Genomic DNA, 25,683 nt, shown 5'->3' on the forward strand with positions numbered 1-25,683 from the left:
CTGAGAGCGACGTTAGCCCTTACATTCTTTATTGGAACTCTCTTGGTTATGCATTTTTGATTCAAAACTATTAAAATTGCCGTTCTCCTGTGTGCCACATACTTTGTTTCTCCCAATTTATTATCAATGATGTAGTTCTAATAATAACTATGCAGGATCCATTTCCAAGTCTGCCCTTATTCCCCGTGCAGCACTGTGTTTAGTCTGTTTTCTCTTACCATGACACAGTATGTTCGTTTGTTTTCTCCTGCATCCTTCTGTCTTCTCTTTGCATGGTGCTCTGTTAGTCTGTCTTTAGCTTCCATGCCCTGTCTATCTTTCCCATCCATGTTGAGCTGCCCGTCTCTAGGACCCCGGGGCTTTGCTTTCGTTTTGCTTCTCATACATACTTCCTGCCGTGGTGCCAGTGCTCCCTATGCCGCTTCCCCCACACTCCCGCCCTCGGACCCGGCTTGAGCTCAACGCTGGGTCCGCCCCCTTCTCCACGAAAATGTAAACGCTGAAGCAAGAGCGGGTACCTGTCACAGGTAAGAAGACAAGTGGGATGGGGACGGCGCGAGGGTAAACATAGCATTTGAGGGACTAACGTGAGCATTAAATGAACTGACAAGTGGGGTAACGGTGGAGAAACCCAAGGAGGGGATGGAGTGGGGAACGGTCTTGAACACTTCCAGGAAGATGTGCATGGGAGGTACCTTGTTGCCAGGCCCAAAAAGTGATCACAGGTGAGATGCCCGTGGGGAGATTGCCAAGATGAAGTGCCCGAAGATGGGTGCAGGATAGTATCTGTACCTGGGTTCCTCGTGGTTTGCCCGAGTCTCCGCCGGGGGCTTTAGTCCAGTGCCCTGGACAAAGACCGTTTTCTCACCGTTGTTTACATTACTTCAAATTACGCCAGATGATGCATTTCGTGTTTGCTGTTTTGAGACCTGCCAGCTTGTTTCATGTAGGAGGTAATGGAAATTGTAAAAACATGCTTGTTTTGTTTGTGGCTCTAGTTTCATTTATTGGAGGAGTTGAGTTGTAATCCCGTTTACTTTTTTTATCTCTACATCCCCAGTCGATTTCTTTAAAATGACTTCTACCTTCAGATCTCGGGATGTACTAAATCCTAAAGTTTCGAAGTACTTAGATGAAATTCACACAAAGGGGATATCAGGTAAGGTGCCCGCGATGGCGAGGGGTTTTAGACACTCGCAGAGCGATGGGTATATTGAGGGATGTGGCCGGCGGATTAGGGGGGTGGAGGGATGTTGACACTTTCAGGTAGGGGGGCAAGAAGTGAGTGGTTGCACAAATAAGATGTACAAGGCAGATGGGCACAATGGAGTGGCTCATGGGGCTTGAGGATTTGGGCACAAGTGAAATAGTATGGGAGGGTACATTTGAGGCCTTCTGGTATTATACATGGAGTAAATGTGATGCCCAAGGGGGTCGCAGCAATGGTGGGGGGGCCACACTTTATATCTTTTAGGAGTGAGGTTGATAATGGGATGTGTTGTTTTTATTGGTACTCCTACCGGAATAGCCAATACTCCTAGAGGAATTGGGAGAATTAGTTTTGGTTTGGGTCCCTGCAGCACTAGTAATGAAAACATGTTTTAAGAATGTTCATCCTTAATGTGGTTAACCACCAGTAACATTTCTCCTATAGTATTTAATTTAGAGTTGCAGACAGTTGATAACCCCGCTTTTGGGTCGGTCAATGTCTGGGAGATACAGGTGGGATGGGAGGCACACTCAGAAATCAGATTCTGAATATTGCCCTGGGATTGTAAGGATCAAAGCATGTGTGATGAACTATGACACTGGGAAAGGGTGTGTGCTAGAATACCAGTTACATGTACTCATGGTACTATATGGGTTTGAGAAATGTGTATATAAAAAAAAACCTTTTTGAGGTAGGTCGAGCACACCTCACGGAGGGTCATTAAATGACATGGTAGTATACCATTTACTGAATACTCCCACATGAACTGCTCCAACACCTCGGTCATGGGACTGGCTCCCAGATTGTTTTTTAGTAAAAACACGGTTCTCATTGTAGTGCTAGGGTAAGTTTACCTCTCTCCCTATTTTGTTAGATAGGCGGTACACCATCGCAATCTAAGGTTACATCACAGAGGGATAAGGTGTTCTTCAGTGAAGGTGAGGATCAGGGAACACAATACGTTTTCAAATAAACTTTTAGAAAAACAATGACTTTGCACCTGTTCCTGTTTTGTGTGATAACTTAACGTAGATGTAACCAGAAGGTTCATATCCCCATATGAGGAGTATATAGAAAATAATTTATGGCCCTGAGTTTTTTGTGTATAACAAAGGAAGGACAGCTCAGGGGCAACGCGTTTGTCTTGGAAGCAAGACAAACACGGCGCAACAAAGGTTCGAATCATGATCCAGTGCTTAGAAACCGCTCGCTGATATTCAGCGTGTTATAAATGAACAATAAAATAAATGCCAAATGATGTGGAGCTTTTGTACTGCACAAGTCACCACTGTTGTGGTCTCAGAGCACCTAGGCTTTTCCATAGGTTGGCTTTTTGTACTCCTGCCGGAGGGAGCTAGACCTTAGCTTAGAGAATGTGGAAGGAGTTGTAATTGTGTTTTTTTTTTTTTAATATATAAAGTGCCAACCATACCTGAGTTTGGTTTCTAAGCGTGGATCCGGGATTCAAACCTCTGTTGCTCTGCAGGGTCTTGCTTGGCTGGGGGGAATGTTTTGTGAGAGTGTGGGTGCAAGCCAGTTCTGTTAGGTGGACAATAGGTAAATGATGCAGAAAAGAGGGGTATATCGTAAAGTGTGTGGGGGCATTTTGAATGTGTTACAAAGGCAGATTTGAATAAGACTAACAATTTCCTATTAATATCTGGATTTGTGAGGAGCATGAGATGTGCTTGGAAATTCTATACGTTTTGGTAGCTTGTTTGATGGGTCATGCCTTTTAATTAATACTGCTGCTCACACTCTAGAATATTTATTGGGGACTGCCAAGCCTGAGGGCAGAGTGTGGCCCAGTCAAGAATAAATTGTGTAAATGGAAGATTGTTTTTGTATAATAAAGGGTATTAATGGGTTAGCACAGTCCAGTCGCCTAGGCCTGAATTGACAGCCTGGCAACTCGAAAGTGAGAGGTTTGTTAGGTAATTCTGTGCTCATGTAATCCTACACCCTATAAGAGGTTGTCGAATTATGCAACCTGTTGGTGTGGGATTAATTCAGATAAACTGGACAGATAGTAAGTAAATAAATGTGCAAAATCACCTTAAACCCAAAATGATTTGCATTCTTACCTCGGCTGCAAAAAATGATATAAATAAGAGCAACTAAGGCCCGAGGCAGACCGTTTGGAGTGGACAACAGCATGGGTAAAGCTGAACACCACAAAACATCTGCATGGAGTGAGTAGTAAAGGTGAGATTACTTGAACCTGTCAATATTAATCTTTCATCAGATTACTTTTCTATATGTTGCATCTTTGGAGACACTATGCTTACCAGGGTTCGAAATTACAGGAGCTAAAAGCAGCTCCTCGGTATCCAGCATTACCCAGTGAACAGGAACTAGTAAATCTCATTTCGCAAATCTAAGTTCCACATAAAATGGAAACCTATAATTGTGTCCATTATTTATGACCCCTTATGATTTAAATGTTTTATAAATGTGTCGTATATTTTTATAGGTTGTCCCAAATAAACAGTTACATTCACTTAGGTGTGTTTGTTTGGTATCATTTGGCCTGGGGAGACCAAAGTAGCTCCTGGCAGTTGTTGGCTACAAGCACAAGCTAAACTCCCAGCCCCCTTCAATTTCGAAGCCACATTACCGAATCAGGGAAATGAAATAAATTATCATGATTATAAGCTTTACACATACCTTTTACTGCCTTTAAAAAGTAAACTGGCTATAAACAACTTGCCCACGTTTTAGGGCTTATCTGAGACAATGGAGCTTAAGTCCCCTTGCTAGCCTGCCAGCCATGCAGGTCTTGCTGTAGCGTCTTCAGTGACACAACATTTTGGAGCTGTCCATGAAGTATCTGCTATCTCGGAGAACAGCTGACCGAAAGCTCGAGTGAAAAGCTAATTTCTGTAGGGCTTGATGAGTGAAGGAAAGTTGTGGTGAAGAGAGGAGGTGGGAGGGATGTTGAGTGTGAAGGGGAAATGGCATGGTTAGGCAGAACGGGTTGAATGGATGAAAGAAAGAAGACCGTAATAAGTTGGGTAGAAAGCTTCTTGGTAACAGAACATGTTGGGAATGTTCTGTATGTACTAGTCTGATGTGTACATGTTACCATATGGCAAGAGCTTGTGAGGGTGTTTTAGTTGATATTTGAGGTAAGAACTGGGAATGTCTGTGTAATATGTAGAGAAGAGCTGGGATTCTGGTGTTCTGTATATATCGCTCTTCAGTTTCCTTGTACAAAGGCACAGCAGCAGCTCAGGCATTCTACAAAATGGAGCGTATTTTCTGGATGGTATTAGTGCCTTGTTTCTGGATGGTCCTTGGTGATTTCAAGTATGTGGAGTTTGGAAGATGTTGGATTGGGTTAGTGGGCTGATCTAAGGTGGCACTGAGAGCTTGTCTCTGTGGTTACATTATATGATGTTTGCTGTTGAGGAACCAGTGCAGTTTAGGACTCAAGTGTTTGGTTCCTTAAATCGTGTGTGGAGTGGTAGCTACCCATGCAAGAGTCCAGCCTGAATGCAACTGTGATTTTTCGAGAGACCTAGAATTGGGTGCAGCTGTAGCTTGTGTGTGGGTTCACTGGAATCCTGCTTTCTAGTTCTGTGCATTTAACGCTTGTCTCATGGCCATTGCAGCACGTGCAGAGAGTTAGTTAATTGGATTCACGTAATGTTAACATACACAGGACCACTGTAAGAGACTGCCATTTCAAGTAGAGCGGTGTATTTCGATCAGAACTAAAAATAGTTGGGATCAGTATCATGTGGGTCTCTGTGTGGCCAAGTCTCTGGCACTTGTTTGAAAACCAATTGGCAAACAGTGGTGCTCTATTACTCTGGACCCACTCCTTTCACCCGTAGTTGGCCATGTATGCTGGGAATCGCGGCCCAACCGGTTGCCTAGCCTCGCTTTCGCTTGTCATTTAGGACATGCCACCAAACGACATGCCTCCACCAACACAAAACAGACAGTGTACCTCGATAACCGGCACTGGGCTAGTTTAGGAATAATCTGCATGTTTGCTACCCCTTTCCAATCACATTACTGTACTATAGTTTCCTACTCGTATTAACAGATGGCGGCAGCAGGGGATGAAGGGGGGGGGGGCAGATAACGTGTCGGTAGACAACAGAACGCAACGAGGCAAGAGGCAGGTGTTCGAGAGGAGGAAGATGTGAACGTAGAGCCCTTTTTGGGGCTGGCCTTGCATGTCGCCTTTCTTCACTCGGTACCCCGCTAGCCTGCCCAACGAATTCCCCCGTTGTGTGTACGCACAGTATATCATTTCTTTTTCGTGCCTCGTTTAGTGGCCCCCTGTTTTCGAGTATTTCTTTCTTTTTTCATTTGTCGCTTCAGGGAGGCGGCTTCAGATTTCATAATGGCGAAATTGCGCCTCAAGGGGCTCAGGAAGGTGTTTATTTTCAGCTGTTAATGGGATGTAAAGGTACATTTGCATGTTGTTTTGCTAGCGAAAACAGACCGATTTTATCCCTTGTTTTGACTCTGCCCTAATGTAATGGGAGGGGGGGGGGTTGTAGCGAGGTTTGTCAGCTTTTCTTATTAGAACTTTGATTCTTTTCGCGCTTACGACGTGAAGAGCCTGTTGACTTTTATTTTCAAATTATTTATTTCGTGGGACCTTTCAAATTTCGAGTCGGTATTTTTATGCTCCGATTAAAAAACTGGACGATGGCGGATGGATCGGGCGTCTGGCCATCTGGGGGTTGGGGGAGACCTGCCCCCACCACGTGTCTATTTATCGGGTTTCATTTTACCGTTGAGTGGCGGGGGCGGAACGGCCTCCAGGGAAACGACAGGTGCAGCAGTTCGTGCACTGATCACCACCTTTGCGCCGCTGACGTGAATCTATGTGACGGTCTGCACTGAGAGGTTTTCTGTCTATTCGAGCCCCTTCTGTACAGTGTTAGGTGCTTCCTGAATTCTTGGGTACAGACCCTTTTCATCTCTAATCAAAAGATTAGCGCACAAATGCAGACCTTTACCTTCTCCACGGTGTGCTCTTTGGTAATTGGCACGTGGACGGCGGATGCAGTAAGCATGGTCCTTCTAGGGTTGAAATGGCACCTGGCGAACGAACCTTCCACCTCTAGGGCTTGATGGCTCCGGATTGTTTTAGGAATATGGACCCTCTTACATCCTTTAACCTGTGACGAGACCGATTGGTGGTGGGCCTACGTTATGTAAGAATACAAACTCTCTCACCTTTATGGCATGGAGATGTCAAGGTTTTCGACACAGTTGCATCTTCTAGTGCTGGGTGGTCATGGGTAGTTAGCCTGTAACTTTACATATTCACAAACATACACAGTATGCCACTTATTGGACTGAATGGCTTGCGCGTTAGGTGAGTGAATTGGCCCAGGAATATCAAACCTGTCCAGCTGAGTGGTATAGAAAATTGGCCCAAGGATACAAGGTGTCTGTTTTTTCCTCCCATCCTATGCAATAGCCGACTTCTAAGGGTCTTGACTATGGCAGGCCATATACAATTAGGACAGCTTATAGATTCTCAGCTTGAACAGAGGCTTCTTAAAAACACAAACCGACCTGCCTTCCTTAGTGTTGTGCACCTGTGTACAAGGCTTCTTTTCTGAAGTGTGGAAGAACAGGGATGCATCAGGGTCATTCAAACCTTGTTAAAACCTCAAATATGGTGGGGGGCCTGGCTTGGTCGCTTAAGTAATGGTGGCATGCACTAAAGGCTCCTGCTTTGAGGAGTTTTGTAAAAAAAAAGTAAGTGATTAGTTATTTATACATTGAAAGAGCAGTTTTTGGAGGTGGGGGGTATCGAAGGTGTACTTTAAGGAACATTCTGCAGGAGATAAGCGTGCAGTGCAGGAACTGCACAGTAGCAGTCAGCATGGATTCACAAAGTAGACTAGCTTCGAGGTGAGGGCACAGTGATTCGGAGTGCTTCGTGAGTATTTGTGGGGGGGCTGCACTGATGATGATTTGTCATAGTGGAATCCCCAATGTCGGAGAAACCAGGCACGCACATCAATTTAGGGCAGTGGCAAATCAGATAGTTTTCCTTGCAAGACAAAGACCAGAAAAGTCTTCTCCTACCTGTAACTGAGAAAAAACACCTAACCGACCTTCCAGACACTCCACCTTTTTATAGGTCACGGGTAAGGTGACTATTGAAAACGAAGGACAAGAACATTCTAGAAACCCCAGTGGTTTGTAGAATATTCTCATTATTTGCTTTGCCAGAGAAAACCGCTGAAATAACCCCTGCCCCTCACCAATATAATACGAACGGTGATGGTAAGAGTTGGTCATTGATGCAATACACGTGGATGCCCCACATGAAAAGTTCCTACCTACTGTGCGCTTCCCGCTAAAGTGCGTCGCTCACCTCACCCCACCCATCTCAGCATCACACATTCCTCACCTGATCCTTTGAGCTAGACAAAACCAACTCTGTCAGTCACATGGTCCTACCTGACTGTGGCCCTCATTACGACCCTTGCGGAAATCAACTGACATGACCGCCATAGCGTAAATAGCGTTTCCGCCACTGCACGATGGAGGAAAGTGCGGCCAATTCTGACCCATCGGGCACGAGCATTACGCCATGGCGGAAGTGCAAAGTCCGCGATGGCGGAAATGACCCCAAAACGCCCCTTACCGCCGTCGTACGTCGCCCTAGGTGCAATACCGCCACCCATATTAGCGGTCACCGTAATGAGCGGTCAGCGCAAAATACGGTGACCGTAAATATACGGAAACGGAAGTAAAAACATGGGGCCGGAACGGGAAACAGCACGCCGTACACCTATAAAAGCAGAATCCCAACACAACCATTAAAAATCCGACCCTGAGACACATCCCAACCCGTTATCCACCCCAGTTAAAAAAATAAATATGGGAAAAGTTGCTAAAAAAGCGTGCGACCGCAAGCGGCAGGTCCACTTCTCCCACGAGGAACTCACCGTGCTCACAGAGACCCTCCAGGAGAACGCTGCCGTCGTCATCTCGACGCAAATTACCAGGACGGCACTTGCGAACAAGAAGGCCATATGGGCGCTGGTGGCACAGCGGGTAAGTGCGGTGGGGACCGCACCCCGCAACCCACAGCAATGCAGAAAGTGATGGGACGACCTATGGATACGCGTCCGGAGCATACTCTCTGCCAACCGGAACATTGCCACTGCTACCGGGGGAGGATTGGAATCACCCATCAAGTTGACCCCCTGGGAAGAAATCTGTGCCTCCACCATTGGAATGGAGAGCATAGAGGGAGTCGGAGGGATGGAGAAAGGAGTGCAGACATCAGAAGAATCAGGTAGGTGGCCCAAATGAAACTATGCCAAATCCACAATTACCAACCATGTGCAGTACCATGTGTCCCCATAGTGCACTAGAAACACATGTCCAGGAGAACGTCCACATACATTGCCATGACAGCGCCCCTTAAAAGTCAGATTAAATAAATAAATATTTACAAATCCAAAAAACACACTCTACATGTGCAGCATGCACACCCTAACTGCAGACTGCCAAATAACTGCATCCCCAATGCACTAAAAAATGAGACCACCTCCAAGGCCCTGACCCAAATCACCCCCAGGTACCACCCCAATGCATGTGATACAATTGCCATTACAATTACCACAGACCCATGAATAACGCTCGCCCTCCTTTACTCCACCACAGGGTCAGATTCCAACGACGAGCTTCAGGACACCCCTACCAGCACACCTGCAAAGAGGGCCAAGACCAACGGCCAAAGACCCTCCACCTCAGCTGCACGGATCAAGACACGTCAGCAGCACGAATCGAGTGGCAGCACACTGGAGGGGACATCAACAGGCACCCCAGCAGCCAGCATGTCCACAACAACAGCAGCACCACCGGTCCCCCCAATGGATGCCACAGAAGGCACTGCTTCTGGTGGCAGCAGCACCATAGGTGAAACTGCTTTCATGCCAGCATGCTCCGACACAGAAAACGGTGCTGTAGATGTAGGATCCATCCATGACCTGTCCCAATCCCCCTGTATGTTTCATCCCGTACACCATGAGGACACCACGCAGGGGCACCCACAAGACGACGACTGGCCAACCCCAACAAGGCCTGTTGCAAGGCAACATGAGGCGTCCAGCCCCTCTGTGACACCACCGCAAATGGGCATGGCCCAGCAGAGGCAACAGTCCCTCGAGCAGATGATAGTGCAACAGCAGCAAATGGCCACGCTCCTCAAGGAGCATGCTGATGAATGTGGGGGTTCTAAGGCAGCCATTGAAACATCTACTGAGACACTTAGGGCAGAAATGGAGCGTAGTACAGAGACACTAAGGGCACAAATGGAGAGAAGTACCGAGAGCCTGAGGGGACAAATGGAGAGAAGTACCGAGAGCCTGAGGGGACAAATGGAGAGAAGCACCGAGAGCCTGAGGGGGGAACTGCATGCGACGTCCAAAGACGTATGTGGTGAACTTGCCGCTGTGCGCCGTGTGCTCACTGAGCTCTCACAAACCCTTAGGGACATGCATGGATGTGAGCAGGCAGAGACATCATCCGTTGCAAGTTCCGTCCAGGGCAGCAACCAACGCAGATCTGGGAGGAACCTGCGCTCCACAGGCAGGGGTGCCCCTGATACCCCGAGAGGGGGCTTGCAATAGCGTCTGACCAATGACAATGAGCATCTCTGGACACTGGTGTTCGTGGGGGGGGTAGGAGGGTGGAGGGGGTGTGTTGTGCCACTTTGGGTGGCGGGTCGATTGGGTGTGTAATGTCATTTCACATCTGCAATACAATTCTTCATATTCATCCAATGAGATGTGTGGACATTGATCTCTGTGTACGAGGCCTATCCTGGTGTACAGGCCACATTGTGCATGTTCCCGACACACACAGTGCCACAAATCCCGTGTCCATGTAACAGCCACCAGGCGTGAGTGCTAGAAACATGCATCAATGAGATTCTGACGTAATTCACGGGCCTCCTGTGCCTCGCGGACCCCTTGAGGTGCTGCCACATCCCCACCCTCATCATGACCATCTTCAGGTGCTAGCAGTTCTGCGTCGGGGGGCATGGCCACATTCCTACGTACGCACATGTTGTGTAGCATGACACATGCCATGACCATCTTTGCCACCTTCTCATGGCGGTACAGGAGTGCCCCGCCAGACCTGCTGAGGCAGCGGAAACGAGCCTTCAGTAGGCCGAATGCCTGTTCTATGACCACACGGGTACGTGAGTGGGCATGGTTGTAGTCCTCCTCATGCTGGTCCTGTGGGTTCCGGATTGGTGTGAGGAGCCATCTCTTCAGTGGATACCCGCAATCACCTGTATGTGGACAAGAAAGGATGTTTGTGGAATGTCATTGCTACGTACGCACCCCCCCCCCCCTTCCTGCCAGGTCATTCACGCATCACCTACTCCACATACTCGTGCATTAAATGAGACTCACCGAGTAGCCAGGATCGGCGCCCTGCGTGTCGCTCCATGTAGCGTGGTATTCTAGAGTTCCGCAAGACCATAGAATCATGTGTTGATCCTGGAAATCGGGCAGAACAATGTGTAAAGATCCTGTTGGAGTCACACACCATTTGTACATTGATGGAATGATATTGTTTCCGGTTGCGGTACTGGGCCTCCATGGCATGTGGGACAACCAATTCCACATGGGTGCAGTCGATGGCACCAATGCATCCCGGTATGCCGCCAAGTGCATGGAATCCCACTTTTGTGTTTGTAAGCTCCTGCTCTGAGCGTGGTAAAGAGATGTAGTCGTCTGAGTGCTTCAGGAGGGCATCAAGCACTTGGAATAGTGTCCGTGAGAATAGTGGCTGTGAAATGCCATGCAACTATCCGACTGTGTGCTGGTAGGTGCCTGTGGCCAGGAAGTGGAGTACAGACACCACCTTCAGTAGGGGTGGGATGGCGGTTGGGCTATCTATCATGCTGACAAGGTCAGCGTGTGTCATGTCGACAATGGCGGTTATGGTGTCCCGGTTCAAACGGTAGAGGGTGTGGATCTGCTCAGCTGTGAGGTTGAACGGATTAGCTCGGAGGCGTGGGATTGCGGGCTGCCTGCGTGGTGGTAGTGGCTGTGCTGGTGGGGCTTGCTGGCCATGCCTTGCCCTCCTCCTCCTCCTCCTGCGTCTCCTCTGTGCGTCCGGTTGTTGCAGTCGTTGGCGTTTGTCTTCTTCTTGAAGTTGGAGTACTTGCAGTGCAATCAGGTCCCCCAGGCCCAACATCGCTAGTCCTGCCGGTAGCATTCTGGAGTGGGTGTGGTTGTGGGAGGGGTTTGGGTATGCAATTTATGTGTTTTCAGGCTGTATAGCCTTCACCTGTGGTGATTCATTCCACCTGTGTCAGCTGCAATGCCTTTCGTGCGAGCACGTTCCGCACACGACGCTGCAATTCGACGCATGGCATCTTGCATTTGCATTCATGTTCTTAATCCCGAAGGCTGTGGAATATTGGTTTATATGTTAATTCTGCTATGGTCCCATTGTTGCACATACGATATTTGCATTCGCGAGCAGACTTGTGAAGGGTCAGTGGAATGTAGTGCTCGATCAACGGTGGACCCTCATGCAGCACTGTACCGAGGTTCACCGACGGCGGGGAGTCCCATCAGTGATTGAGGGCAGTTACCATTTTCACACACAGCCGCACTGCATAGATGTATTTGTGAATACAGGCGTTCACAGATGCCTTTTCAACGTGATGTTGCAAATTAGGAATTCGAAGGACAGCGCTTTCGGTTTTCGACTAGCGGCGTGGAGACGCCCACAGGTCTGACTGGAAATGTAACATTCTATTGTTGAATGTCCTTGGGACAGGGCCCATGACGGGAATGCGATGATTGATATGATTTGAATGGGATGCGCTATAGCGTAGTGGACGATAAGGCAGGACGTTCCCAAATACATGTGACTTCACTACACAAGGAATCCGGGCAGGAGCACAGTGGATTTTGAAGGCTGCATTACGCACAGACTCAATGGACATTTCGATTGTTATGTGAGTGAATATTCAGGCGTTTTCATAATGGGATGAGGGAATGATGAATGGATGCATGGGAAGATGATTTAATTGGGAGTCGGCCATGTACATGGCTATTTGGAATGTATCCCATTCCCCTGCGCTATGTGATGCAAGGCTGCCATAGTGGGACCATCGTCTGTCTGCCCTTGTTGAACCCTCCCTGTCTCGACGCGCCTTCAATCACTTGTGTCTATGCACGTTGATGATCCCATCTGATGGATCCTGTTCTGACAGGCGCATGCACACAGACACTCGTTTGAAATAGTGTATTCACCTCGATTTGTGTCGTAATGATTCGCAAGTGAATTTTGGGTGCAATTGATCCTTATGAGTGGGCTAGCATGCATATGGTTGTAGGTTTGGTGTATTGACTGTAGTGAGTAATACATATGAAGTTCGGATGCCCATACTATATTTTTTTTCATTTGGGTGACAGGTATCTCCTCCCCTTCTGCCGCTGCCATCTGTACGCCACTCCTGCAGATGGCTTCTACAGTCGACACCTGCAGCTTCGAGTTAATCAGTGGAGCACCATTACGATCTTATGGGACGATCGCCAATGGCCCACATGCCCTTACGCAGTACTAGTGGCTAGGTGCAGCATACCTAGCTTCCAGCTGGACTAGTGCCTACTTCATGGGACGGGCCTGCGGTCCTAGGCGCTTCCATGTTGCCTTTTTGGACGTGGATGTAGCCCCTGTGTGCCATGGAGGTACAGGGCGTCCCACATGGGGTAGCTGGTCATTTATTGCGGATGCAGCCCACAGTAATGCTGATCATTTGTGAGTTTATGCTCAAATGGCTGTATGGGCTTGGTGATTTTGATGTGCATTAAAATTATATTCAGATATTAACCGTGTAGCGTTATTCTTTGCTAGTAATGTGGCATATTCCGATATGTGGTGCGATGTATTGTGAGGTGTTCTGCATTGGGTTCCGGCTTCTGGGTACAGTTGTGTGGTACATGCTTATGCTGATGGTTGGTTTGACTACTGCCATGTGTACAGGGCTGGTGCAGTCTCCCTCAGGTTACTGCTTTGACTGTTGGTTTACACTGGTGGCAAGCGATGGGGGACTGTTGTTGTTTTGTGTCATGGAATTTTCAGTTCATTTTGATGTACTTGCACCTTCAGATGCCTGTGCTGCATCAGTACGGCAATGGTGTGTTGCCAATGGGGATGGCCACTCACAGGGCACTTGGGGCCCCTGCATGCATTTGTTCGTTGGCATGCATGGGTGACTTGTACATTTCACTGGTTGCATGGTGTGACTGCATTGCGCCTACGAGAAGTTGTGCAATGTGGCCAGGGAGTGGAGTACAGGCACTCAGTAGGGCCATTACGGTTGGTTCGCGATGCCGTAGTTTTCGCCATGGCGGAATGGTACTTTCCGCCATGCTTGATGGCGTTAGGTGAATGTCCGCTGGGGTCAGCATTCGCGTACCGTTGCGCCATGGCGGATATTGCGGTTTTGCACGGCGCGCGTGCGCGTACTTGGTGCAGTTAGCGTTGGCGTTCATTACGGTGTCGCTAATCGCATCGTACTTTACGGTGACGGGTCATAATCGCAACGGGCGGTATTCGATGGCGGTATTACATTTCCGCCATCGTTTTTCGTATTCCGCCAGGGTCGTAATGAGGGCCTATGAGATGAAGTGCCAAACGCCCGTTTTTATGTGTACTTTAAAAAAAAAAAAAAATTAAAATGTTTTGCATTATTACAAACCTTTCATCGCTCTAAAACACGTATGTTAATGGAATCAAATTTCAATTTATAGATCCAATTCAATATTTATTAAGAACATCACACAAAACAATACCTTCATCTTGTGAAGGATTCTAACCGGGCGTCACACACCGGATCAGGTCTCTTGCCCTTAGCCTAAGATGTAGCACTCAATTAGAATACTTTATCTTTATTTTCTACAAATTCGAATTGAGCCAATACAAAACCCGTCTCACACCCCCTTTTTCTAACACCCCAGGTCACAATGGACCATGAACCAGGCCAGTTGGTGGGAATGCAATATTTATTTTAATTTCAAAGGAAATCACACAATTTTCATATTGGGCAGCAATCACCAATGTGGTGATAATTACAATGAAAACTACTTAATACTCTTGGGTAACCTTCTATAAGAAAATATCCAAAGCACAACAATAGGAACACTTTTTTTCAATTAGGATTGATAGCACCCAAGTTTAAGATTTCCCCCTGCAATGTTCCATCAAACCCCAATTAATCGAATTCTGAGTGGATAGAAAGCAGCAGGGAATCGGGGATGAAGTAGCAAACGGAATCAAAATCCGACCTTCCCTCACAAAATAAGAGGCAAAAACGGATTTTAAAACCCTTTGCAATGGCATAAATGACACTCGGATTTTGACAAATAATTAATTACATGTGTGTTTAAATAATGATGTACATATGTTTTATCACCATATCAGGGATGTTATATCACTAGGAACTATAAGGTAAGGTATCAACAAAGGCAGACCGCTCAAAAAACAACTTGAAATGGAAGCACAGTGCAGCCAAATTCACACGTTGATAAGTTGCAATTTACACATTTGCAGTTTTAAATGTCAAAACGTGTTTTTAAAAAAAAAATATATTTTTTTAAAACCGGTGAAATACATAGAATCAGAATGAGATTTTTAGGCTGAGTGATAGATGCACATCACAGGGACAATATAGAAGTGAAAGAGTGACTAGCTGGATAATTGGCTGACATTTTCAAGGTGAAAGGAGGTTCAATTTTGGTAAAATAAAGGAGAGAATATCAGTTTTTAAAGAAGAGACAAATTTCACTTACACTAGATTTAATGGCTAGAAAAGAGGAACGCCACCCGTGAATATGAAAGTTACACTGCAGTTGTAACCCTTCACGAAGTGTACCCCTTTTCTCTATGGAACATTGATTAATTTAACCCTTTAAGTGCCATGGGTATTCCCCCCCCCCCCCAGTGCCAGGGCCTTTTTTGCTGATTTCGGTATGTGGACTTCAATGCCTTGTAACTTTTTTGTTACATGATATATTTCGGCCAAATTTGGCTACTTTATTTTCCCCAAATGTAGGCGGTCATAACGCCACCCAGGAATCCTAGGTTGCTGTAGGTGGGTGAGAGAAAATAAGCAAAAAGGGCGAAAATCATGTTGGACATGGTTGGCTTGATACGGCAATGGCTTCTATGAATTTTGAGAAAGGCAATGCTGCGCTACATTCCCATTCCCCCGACTCTTGCAGTTAGGAGAGCGCACATTTTTTGTAGTGTTTTACAAAACAAGCAATACCACAAGCCAAACACTGAGCCATGGTACACAGGAGTTTTACGCTCACGGCCTGAACAGACGCACTTAGCATGTGTAAATCGGGAAAACCAATGTAGTGAGGAACGGCAAGCATACATTTTTGAAAGAGCACAGGCAGACCTTTTCAAGGGTAGGTGACTTGTGCAGGTTACAAAAGTGTATGGTGGCTAAAGCAGCGACTAAATGTAGGTCACATTTGGGAAATGAAAGGGTTGTGTGACAAAGGGCACCAGCAAATGGGTCAAAATGTTATGAAAACCACACAAACACAACACATGTTATACCTTCCCGCGTTCCCACAGGTGCCCCGATGAAAACAGTACTTCACATGTGTGGGTGCACCTACCTGGGTGCCAAGGGGAAAGCCTAAAACATAAGTAACCCCAAGTCTGTTTTCACACCTGAATTTGAGACTCTCTGCAGACGGGCACACCATACAGATATGAGCCTCGGGTGTCCAAGCCACCAAGGAAAACCGGGAACCCCATGCATTTCCCAAAAGAGGACACTTGTGGGAATCCACAAAGGTCTGACTTAGGCAAATCGGCCCAGAATGTATTACCCAGAGCCCCCGGCTTAGACCCACATGGGAGAAGGGTGCCCAAGGCCAGGGATATTACCGCCGACTTTGCTGGAGCCCTGGCTGCCCTGCGTTACAGCTTCTCCCCACCGAGTGTCGGGAGTGTGCCAATACCTGCCTGAAGGTAAAAGCTGCAATGCAGCGCAGCCGCAATTCCAGGACAGTTGGAGGTGATGTCCCTGGCCTTGGACATCCATGTACCATGTGGGTGTACCGTCCCCCAAGCACAGCAGCAGCTCCAGGGAACCCCAGCAGGATCCCCATTCCTCCCCGGAGGTGACATCTGTAACGTAGCACAGCCAGAGGTGGAGCCTGGGCTTGCACGGACAACCCACATGGGAGGGATCAGCTCCCAGGGAAACACCAATGTTCTGGGGGCAATTTGTGGCCTGCCCCTGCAATTGTGTCCCAGACCACCAACATATCTGCCCAGACGGCCCATTCCCACCCACACCACCAACAATCCAGCCCCAGTCTCACCCAGCCCACTGACAGTGGGCCCTAAACATAGAATAATAAGAAACAGTACTCACATAACGTTGCAGCTGCTCGCTCAGAAAAAGCTGTAAACAAAACAAAAATCATGTGTTACCTACGGTCACACCAGCAAAATGTAGCCATCACCAAGGGCAGATAAGGGGGTGGAGGGGCTGTCCTGTACTCCTCCCTGGCCTCAGGCGTCCCTTCCTAGGAGCAGATATCTGGTCCCATGGAGGGCTGCATGACATGGCACCCACTCCATTGCGGGTGGGGGGAGGGGGTCAACGCCCCATCCCATTAGAAAATTCCCCGACCCTTTGGGGTGCCCCACAGCCCCCCCTAAAAAGCGTTCCACCAGTTTCATTTTTCCATTGGTAACCCAACTCCCCTTGGTGCAGAGAGGCACATTGATGTGCCAATCTGGCCTCGGGGTGCCGAAACCTTACTGCCCCACCCACTGAGGGGCCTGTCCCACAATCTTTGGGTGTCCTCTCCCCCCTCACCCCAAATGGGTGGCGGGGGCACCTCATGCAGGCCTCCCTGGGCCTCCTACAAACGGCTGCGTGAGGTACACCCCCCCTTCATTTGGGGTGGGGGGAGAGGGCCCCCAAAAATGGTGGGACAGGCCCCCAGTGAGTGGGGCAGTAAGGATTGGCCCCCCGGCGCCAGATTGGCACACCAATGTGACCCTCTGCGCCAAGGCAAAGAAAAAAAATGGAAAAGGTAAACTACACTTTAGGGCGGGCTGAGGGGCACACCCTAAACCGCCAGGTAATTTTCTAATGTAATGGCGGGTGACCCTCTACACCAAATGCAGGGGGGGCATCTCATGCAGCCCTCCCTGGGGTCAGATGCCCTTCCTAGGAGCAGATATCTGCCCCCAGGGAGGGCTACAAGGGGTGCCCCCATTTCCCCTTGGGGTGATGGGGAGAGGGCCACCCCCCTTTACTGTAAAATATATCCCTGGTGGCTAGTGGCCCCCCCACTCCCACCCAAAATTTACTTTTTTTCCAAAATTAATTTTGCCCCTTTCCCTGGGGGCAGATGATCAGCCATCAGGGGAGCCCTAACCTGCAGGCCCCACCCTTTTGGGGGGGCCTGCACACCTATTCCTTGTGGCCCACAAGCCCCCAATTTGATGGGGGGGCACCTCATGTACTCCTGCCTGGGGGCATAAATCTGCCCCCAGGGAGGGCTACAAGGGGTACCCCCCCCTTTCCACTTGGTGTGGGAGGGGGAGGGCCACCACCATTTCAGGGTGGCAAAAAAATCCAAGGCCCCCCCATCCCCATTGCTTTCCGTTTTTAATGTTTTATTTTTTTGCCCCCTTCCCTGGGTGCAGATGATCAGCCATCTGCCCCCAGGGTTGTACACATATGTGCCCCCATGCTTTGGAGGTGGGCGAGAGCTGCTTACTAGAAAGCAGCCCCTATCTCCCCCCGCATTCAAAGACATCCCTGGTGTCTAGTGGGCATTGCTGCCTGCGCATCGAGCGCCCTGTGCCCAATCCGTGGGCAGCAATGCTGTTGCAAAGGGTGACATTGGAAAGCGGAGAGTCTCCCCTTTCCAATGACACCATTTCTGAAAAAATCCCTGGTGGCTAGGGCCCCCAAACCCATCATGTTTTTATTTGCTTTAAAAAAAAAAATGTTATGCCCGCACCCCTGGGGGCAGATGGTCACCTGTCTGCCCCCAGGGCTCATTATATATGCGCCCCCATGCTTTGAGGGACAGGGGGGCGAGGGGGCTGCTTACAGTAAGCAGCCCCCCCCCCCTTCGTCACAAAAGTTTCCTTAGTGTCTAGTGGGCATTGCTGCCCGCGCATCGAGCGCTCTGCGCCCGATCCTTGGACAGCAACGCTGTCAGACAGGGTGTCGTTGGAAAGAGGAGATTCTCCTCTTTCCAACGACACCTCCCTCAATCTCCGGCTTGAAATACAGCCGGAGAACGAGGGGGAGAAAGGTGGAGACTCACCTTGTGTTTTCACCGCAGCAGCCCGAAATGGCTGCTGCAGTGAATTTACTTTGTTTCACGCCAGCGTGCTTCTGAAGGTAATCCAGCCCCCTGGCTGTGAGGGGGGACCTCCCCCTCACATAGCCCGGGGGTTGGATTAACAAGGTGCCAAAAAGGACGAGCTATCTCATCCTTGACACTACGTATGCAATTGGCACTTAAGGGGTTAATCAAAATATGGCTAAGGACTTATGGTCTATGCAAGACAGAAATGAAGAGTAAAGTGGCGCTAACGCTTGGAGATCAAGGACCGGGTGCACAGAGAATTAGAACAGCTTAACACAAGTTATCAGGGTATGAATGGAATTAGTTAGAGAGTAGGACAAAGAAAAGGGTCAAGATGGGATAGGCTATGTGTTGCTACGGGATGGGGAAATACTCACAATCTGCTCTTGAATTTGAGATTTGGGACAGTCAACCGGGTTCTGGACTCAAAAACTCTGGTCACAACACGGCAGGTGCCCCTCGCAGCAAACAGCTGGGCAAGTCTGGTCACTGGATGCTCACAAAAGGGTCCACAGCTTTCGCCCCTTGTAGTTGGGATTTTAGTGGGGTTTCTGGATCAATGGCCTTGCTGGGATAGGAGAAATATAGAAGAACAAGCGGGTCGACTTCCCCTTCCTTTGTGTCCTTTTGTGTCTACAACTCAGTCAAAATGGACAGTCTTTTCGCATAATAGACTGTCTCAGGCCATGCTCTAGCGCTTCAAAATGCTAAATGTATTATTTTATTTAATAATTGTAAAAGAGATCTGAAAATCAGATCGTATATAAACAAAGTGAAAATCTAAAAAAAGAGACATATATTGTATTCATTCAATGCTCTTGCACTCAAATATACAAAATCAATGTAGCAAAAAACAAATTAAACAATTTTTGTCAAATTTCTAAACAGTATTTTTTTATATAAAAAAACAACAAAGCAAATTATCTTGGGACAGATACTTTCTCGACAAGTCTGGGAGTCAAGATCAACAAACGTGTATCTCTGAGAAAAATCCCTCGTACATCAGTACATTTGCTGGTTACAGAGAGAGCTGTTATTTCCTGTTTTTGTTCCACACAGCCTCTCTGTATTACTGCGTGTGAGTATTAGGAATAGTTCAATATTATAATTCGTACAGAACCTTCCTGCAAATAGATATAAATGGAGACAAAATGAAAAATGTAGTCAAAATTTTCTTTGGGATTGTCGACATATGTTTCGGCCTTCTGGACTCATACATAGCACTCTCAAATGCTGTTGGTCTTTTACATATAGGCTGTCTTCAGGACAAACTTGTTTCTTCAAGAATACTATTCTTTCCCCAAAAATTGATGCTTCTTAGCTTATGATCTGTAGTCCACTGTGCTTATTTTCGCACCTTTTAGGAAAACCATCTGGCAACTTGATAGGTGTATCATCCAGGTATGGGGTATTCCTCCTGACCTGGTTGGTTTGTTAAAATGCAGACTCTGTGGCCATAATCCTCATATTAATTTTGATACCGGTAGTCCCGAAAATTTCTTTGGACCTTCCTTGCAGCCGCTTTAATTGCAAACCTTTCGTTTGTTACACAGGCGTTTAACTACTGTTGCTCGCGTCGCATCTGAGGTGCCTTGAGCAACGGCAGTTAAACACCTGTGTAACAAACGAAATCTCTCTTCGTAACTAGCAAATGTATTGATGTACGAGGGATTTTACGGAGAGATACACGTTTGTTGATCTTGACTCCCAGACTTGGCGAGAAACTGTCTCAAGATAATTTGCTTTGTTGTTTTTTTATATAAAAAATACTGTTTAGAAATTTGACAAATTGTTTAGTTTGATGTTTGCTCTATTGATTTTGTATATTTCAGTGTAAAACCATTGAATGAATGCAATATGTCTCTTTTTTTAGATGTGTACTTTGTTTATATACAATCTGGTTTTCAGATCTCTTTTAGAATTATATTAAATAAAATAATAAATTTAGCATTTTGAAACACTAGAGCATGGCCTGAGACAGTCTATTATGCGAAAAGACTGTCCATTTTGACCGAGTTGTAGACACAAAAGGACACAAAGGAAGGGGAAGTCGACCTGCTTGTTCTTCTATATTTCTGCTATATGACCCTCCCTCAATGCAGTGCCGACCCCCGCCTGATAACAAAAAATGGGGAGTAGCCAATTCTTAGATCTTGCTGGGATAGGGACAGCTATGCTTTGGCCTTGCTGGGCTAGGGTCAGCTGTGCTTTGTCCTGGCAGTAGTCTGGAATCTTGCAAAGATGGATCTGGAATGTCTGGATACGCAGGCGCTGGAAATTCAGGAGAGAGTGTCCTGTCCCTGTGACCTCCCACCCCTTTTATAAAGCGTGTGACATTACCGGGTATATTGTTGGTGAGAACTAAGCTAGACCTACCCCCAAGAATCAGATAGGCCAGCCTAAGCTAATCACCTCATCAAGGAGGAGAGGCTCAGTTTAGGGGGTTGTGTTTTATGAGGTCAAAAGCCATCCCACAATCCTTTTTGCGAAAAACCAATCTTAACAAAAATCACACATTTGTACAGTCGTGGCCTTTTGGCAAATTACATACGCAGGTTACATATGTCACACAGAGCATGGCAGTCCAATTCTCATGTTTCTACGACTTTGTTTCGTCCGTCTAATAGTTTTTTGCGGTTTTTCAATGAAATTATTTAACCTAAAATTCTACAACTTTATACATGTGTATATATTATCATAAGGCATGTAAGTATTAAATTTCAAAGTGGCATCATATACACTTTCCTCAGAATATCCTGCCATTTCAGTCCATAACATGCCAGCGAAGGATACACAAAAATTACATTTAAACTATTAACTTTTTACATTTCTGCGTGGTCCAGTTGCGGAGATAAAAGTCTCAACATTTTATTAATAAACTAGTCTTTTGAGCCAAAATGGGTTGGCCTTTGTCCTCCTTTTTTTTTTTTCCTTCTTCTTCAGGCTAACACCAAATGTCAGTTGAGCCCAGGGCTGCCCGGGAGCTTCCCCAGTTTGAGTTGTCACTTCTAAAAGTCGCACGTAGGTGTCCCAGATCTATTGTCTCAAGCTAAAGCCCAGACAGAAGTCTGACGAGCGTGGGATATTTCTTTCTCTTGGTCCATTCAACGTTTTGAAGGCTGTAATTAACATGTATGTGTCCCAGAACTCCTTTGTGGCTCCTGTTGCCCCAATTGTCCCTTGAGCCATAGTAGAACCCTGTTTGACTAATTTTCCAGTGTAGCCAATGCCTTTATTTGTTTATTTTCTTCTGGATCAGCAGCAAGCCTGTTGAAATAAAACATCCCATATGTTTCCCAGCAAAACCCCCTTGACATTGCTAGGCCAAGACAGTGCCTTCTTTCAACATTACACTTTTAAAACAGGCTCAAAGGAGGCGGTGCAGCCGTTTTGCTGTTAACTTCTGAAGTGCAGCTTGGTTATGGATGGGAATTCTGCTGAGTGGGTCAATGTATCCCTCAATCTAAAAAAAAAAGCAGTGCTTCAAATACAAATTCATCACAATACTGCCCACCTTATTCAATTCATACACAATGTTTACTCCCAAAACCTACGAGAAATAGATGAACATCACTCGAGTCACTTACCTTTAATTTCTTAATTATACCCTAAAATCTTATTATACTAAAAACCAAACTAAAGCTTTCACCCGTTAGAATTAAAAACCACAATTCCTCTGCAGTTAGACTAGTTGCCTTTTCTCTAAATGGCAAGTTCTCAAGTCCACCAATTTTGTGCTAAATAGCAAAATGTACTTTCACATTTCAATCTCCCCGTTTTTTTCTGACACCATCTACTAGAAGTGTCTTTTACACCAGTTTTCTTTCAGGTGTCTAGCCCGTCTTTCATAGGCAACAGCAGAGGCGTAGTAGACGGGGTAGGGCCTGAGCGTGTATGGCCCATTCAAAATCTGTACATGCCCCCTCGGCAGCACTGTGTGGGAATTTACCGATGTTAATGTCACTGAGGTGGGCCCAACTACATTAGCTTCAGGCCTCATTTGTTAGACAGTCCTGGCTATGCCTCTGTGTCATGATGCCTACCTCAAAGGAGCCAGGTCCGACCCAGCAACCCCAGAGGCAGGCATCATTTCCCCCAGGGGAGTGCCAGCGGGCCCAAGCTGGGGCCTTTGGACGCAGTCCTGGCGCCTTAGGCGCCAGGCTCATGTTGGACCCCTGTCCTGGCGCCTTAGGCGCCAGGCTCATAAAGCTATACATGTGTTCGTGTTTTAATGTGCACTTACCTGATGCAGACCATGCTGCTACATCCAGGCCCTCTTGAGGCCTGAATGGAACTACTTTACCTGTGGGACTACTTTCCACCCGGGTGTGTTCGGGGAAGGATACATAGCTGATCGGTGGAAGGATACACACTTGGAACTTCTTCCAAAGCTATTTAAACCACACCCGATCAGCAACTCACGCTTCGCGTTGTTCTGCTCCTCGCAGCTGGACGCTCACCGTGTCAGCTCCTGGACTTCAGCCACGCCTGTCAGCAACCTGGGTCACCTGCAAAGGGAGACAAAAGACCATACCTGCTAAATCAGCACCACGGAGACATCACACCGACGATCCTGAAAAGGAAGACATCATTTTTAAAAGCATTTCGCTACGATCGCTGCAGAGCTGCATTTCTTTCACCTATCCTGGACGCCTCCATCTTCAGCAGCGATCATCCGGATCCACAGCCACTTCCCGGAGCCTAGAGAGAAAAAGACAAGAACAAGGTGAGAGAAGGAAAGGAATAGGAAAAGCTCAGTTTCCTTCTATGACTTACCTGTTGGGTCTTTCCCATTTCATTTCGGGTCTTGCCGCTTCCAGGCATTTTCCGGACCCCAGCCCCTATGGGGAAAAAAGACAGACATTGAATGAGCGAATGCAAAGACATTACCCGAGCGCTCATCCATAACTTACCTGTCATTTACTGGAACTGCACGTTTCACTTCGGGTCGGCGCCATATCTCCGGCATTCCGTACCCCGGCCCCTAAGGGGAAAAAGACATAAGCATTAGCGCTTGCTGCAACAAGACAATGAACATTATTTTTAAGCTTGGACTTTTGAACTTGCAGCAGAACTTTTACAGCGCCTTACCTGAATAGTCAAGTTTACCTGAACTCCCATCAATCCTCAATCCAGTGAAGTAACTGGGTTTCAACGCGCCCCTGCATCAGAAGCAGGATGGAGAGCTCATCCTTCCTGACCCTAAGGTGAGACTTCACGGGGAATCGTGGAAGGGTATCGTGGAGGGTTGGAAGAGAGTGGGAGGCTTGAGCATAACTCAGTCAGTAGGTAATACTCAGTTTTCACGCACAGGGGAATATTCCTGCGAGCCAGAGAAGCCAGAGTAGAGGGGCCCTTCCTGTCCATCTTCAGAGTCCTGCGCTTCACCCTAGAAGAAGCATCAGCACTCGAAGCCAGACCTGCGCTTCCGTGGGAATCAGGTGAGCGTTACACTCTGGTGAACAGATTGAGTTGCATAAACTGGGTGCGAAAATGTTTACTAAGACATTTTACCAAATATCTGAGATCTGTATTTTAAGCCCTCGTTTCAGTATTGAGGTGATAGAATAATGTATATCTTTCCTTTTCATCCTGTGTTCTAATCCAATCCATTTGGTATAACTTCCACTTTAGAGCCATCGGATCCGACATCAGTGTCACCTCTGATGTATCTAACTCCCTCAATATACATTTTCAGACCTGCTTCCACCGTTCCAAGATTCACTAAACTTCACATCAGAACGACATTTAAGTATGCTGAACACTACTATGTGTATGTTGTGCACATGTTTAAGAAGTTTGTTCAGTAGGAAATGCGCATTGGCACAAGCAAGGGAAATGTTTAGAAGTATTTACTTTAATGGTCAAAGGTGCAGGGGAGAAAAAGCTACTCTGGCACAATTAAGTCGCTGGAACATATGTATGCCAAAGAATGTAGCATCCCTAATTGGTGGACACTCCCGTCCCCTATATACTTGTAATCTTAACAGTCAAAATGTGTCCAAAATAGTAGCAGCTATATTATAACAAGCTCAGTCACCAAATGATGATCTCCAATAATGGCAATTCATACAGTAGATTATATGTAGTACATCAATGTATAGCAACAAAGGCTATTGTAACAAACAGAAAAGTTTCACATTGAGTGCAAGAAACATGTATGTATATAAAAAGAGTTCAAAGCGTTTTGGGATTTACTTTCCCTTCATCAGGAGCAATACAATTTAGATTCACTGTCTTCAAAATTCCATTCTCACCTACAAAGTAAATCAAAGACTTGCGTCAGTGTGAAGTCATTACTTCGGGTTATAGAATTTGTTTAAAATGGTAGCAATCTTTTGGCTGCTTAGTGAACAGGAATGATCACCTTGTTTCGCTGTTAAGGGGAGCACTATGTTCTAGTGGTCTCTTATTGGCTCGTTCTGCAGGGTCTACACAAATAATACAAATGAAAAGACTCATAAGTGTGGTATTGCACCATAATGACAAATCTACATTCATGGCTGAAGAAGGAGACCGGTGCCTACCTTCGTGTTCGTAGGGATGCACAAACTGGTATGCAGTCATTGTTCTAGCCGGTATTGTATCCCCGCTAGCCTCAGACTCTTTGGGATACTCGCTTTAATTCATCTGTAGTGTATTAATGGAACGTACTAGTGAAGCTCCTCTTATTCAATCTGATAGAATTCACATAGGCAATGAAATGGCCAGAACAGATCTTCTCTTACCCGTTGTTCATATGTGTATATCCTAGGTGTCATGTCAACTTTGTGTAGATCATGCTACCGAGTTGGGGGGAAAAAAAAGCTGTAGAGAAAAAACGACATGAGTATAAAGGACTTTCTAGTGAAGTTGTGTCCATCGATCTAAAAACAAAGTGTCCAAAAGCTCTTAACATGAACAGGTATTATGTCGTGTGAATTACAGTACTGCAGGGGCAAGTGGCTCCAGGAGTCCGGTTTCGCCGTGTGTAGCACCGCGTTTCCAAAGAATTGCTCTGTTAGTAAAGTATTTAGTGAGTCTAAACAATAGTGTGACTGTGAGCACACGTGCATCCAGCGGGGCAGTGACTCTTAC

The 25,683-nt window shown here is 46.8% G+C and overlaps 1 protein-coding gene across 4 annotated transcripts in view; it reads left to right on the plus strand.

Annotated features, from left to right (window-relative positions):
- Positions 1-265: 265 nt before the first annotated feature.
- Positions 266-25,683, plus strand: part of BAZ2A (bromodomain adjacent to zinc finger domain 2A) — a 2,136,751-nt gene continuing 2,111,333 nt past the window's right edge. For 2 of the 4 annotated variants that reach the window (XM_069653682.1, XM_069653683.1), the window contains exon 1: positions 266-527. Coding sequence is in view for 1 of the 4 variants with exons in the window: in XM_069653684.1 (XP_069509785.1) it covers positions 1,075-1,159 (85 nt within the window). In the remaining 3 variants the exon portion in view is untranslated. Of the gene's footprint in view, positions 528-1,042; positions 1,160-25,683 lie in introns of those variants that run through there. The other 2 variants (XM_069653685.1, XM_069653684.1) reach the window with 2 other exon arrangements.

This window comes from Ambystoma mexicanum, chromosome 3q (assembly GCF_040938575.1).
Source record: "Ambystoma mexicanum isolate Mex_15411 chromosome 3q, UKY_AmexF1_1, whole genome shotgun sequence".
In the NCBI taxonomy this organism is placed as follows: domain Eukaryota; kingdom Metazoa; phylum Chordata; class Amphibia; order Caudata; family Ambystomatidae; genus Ambystoma; species Ambystoma mexicanum.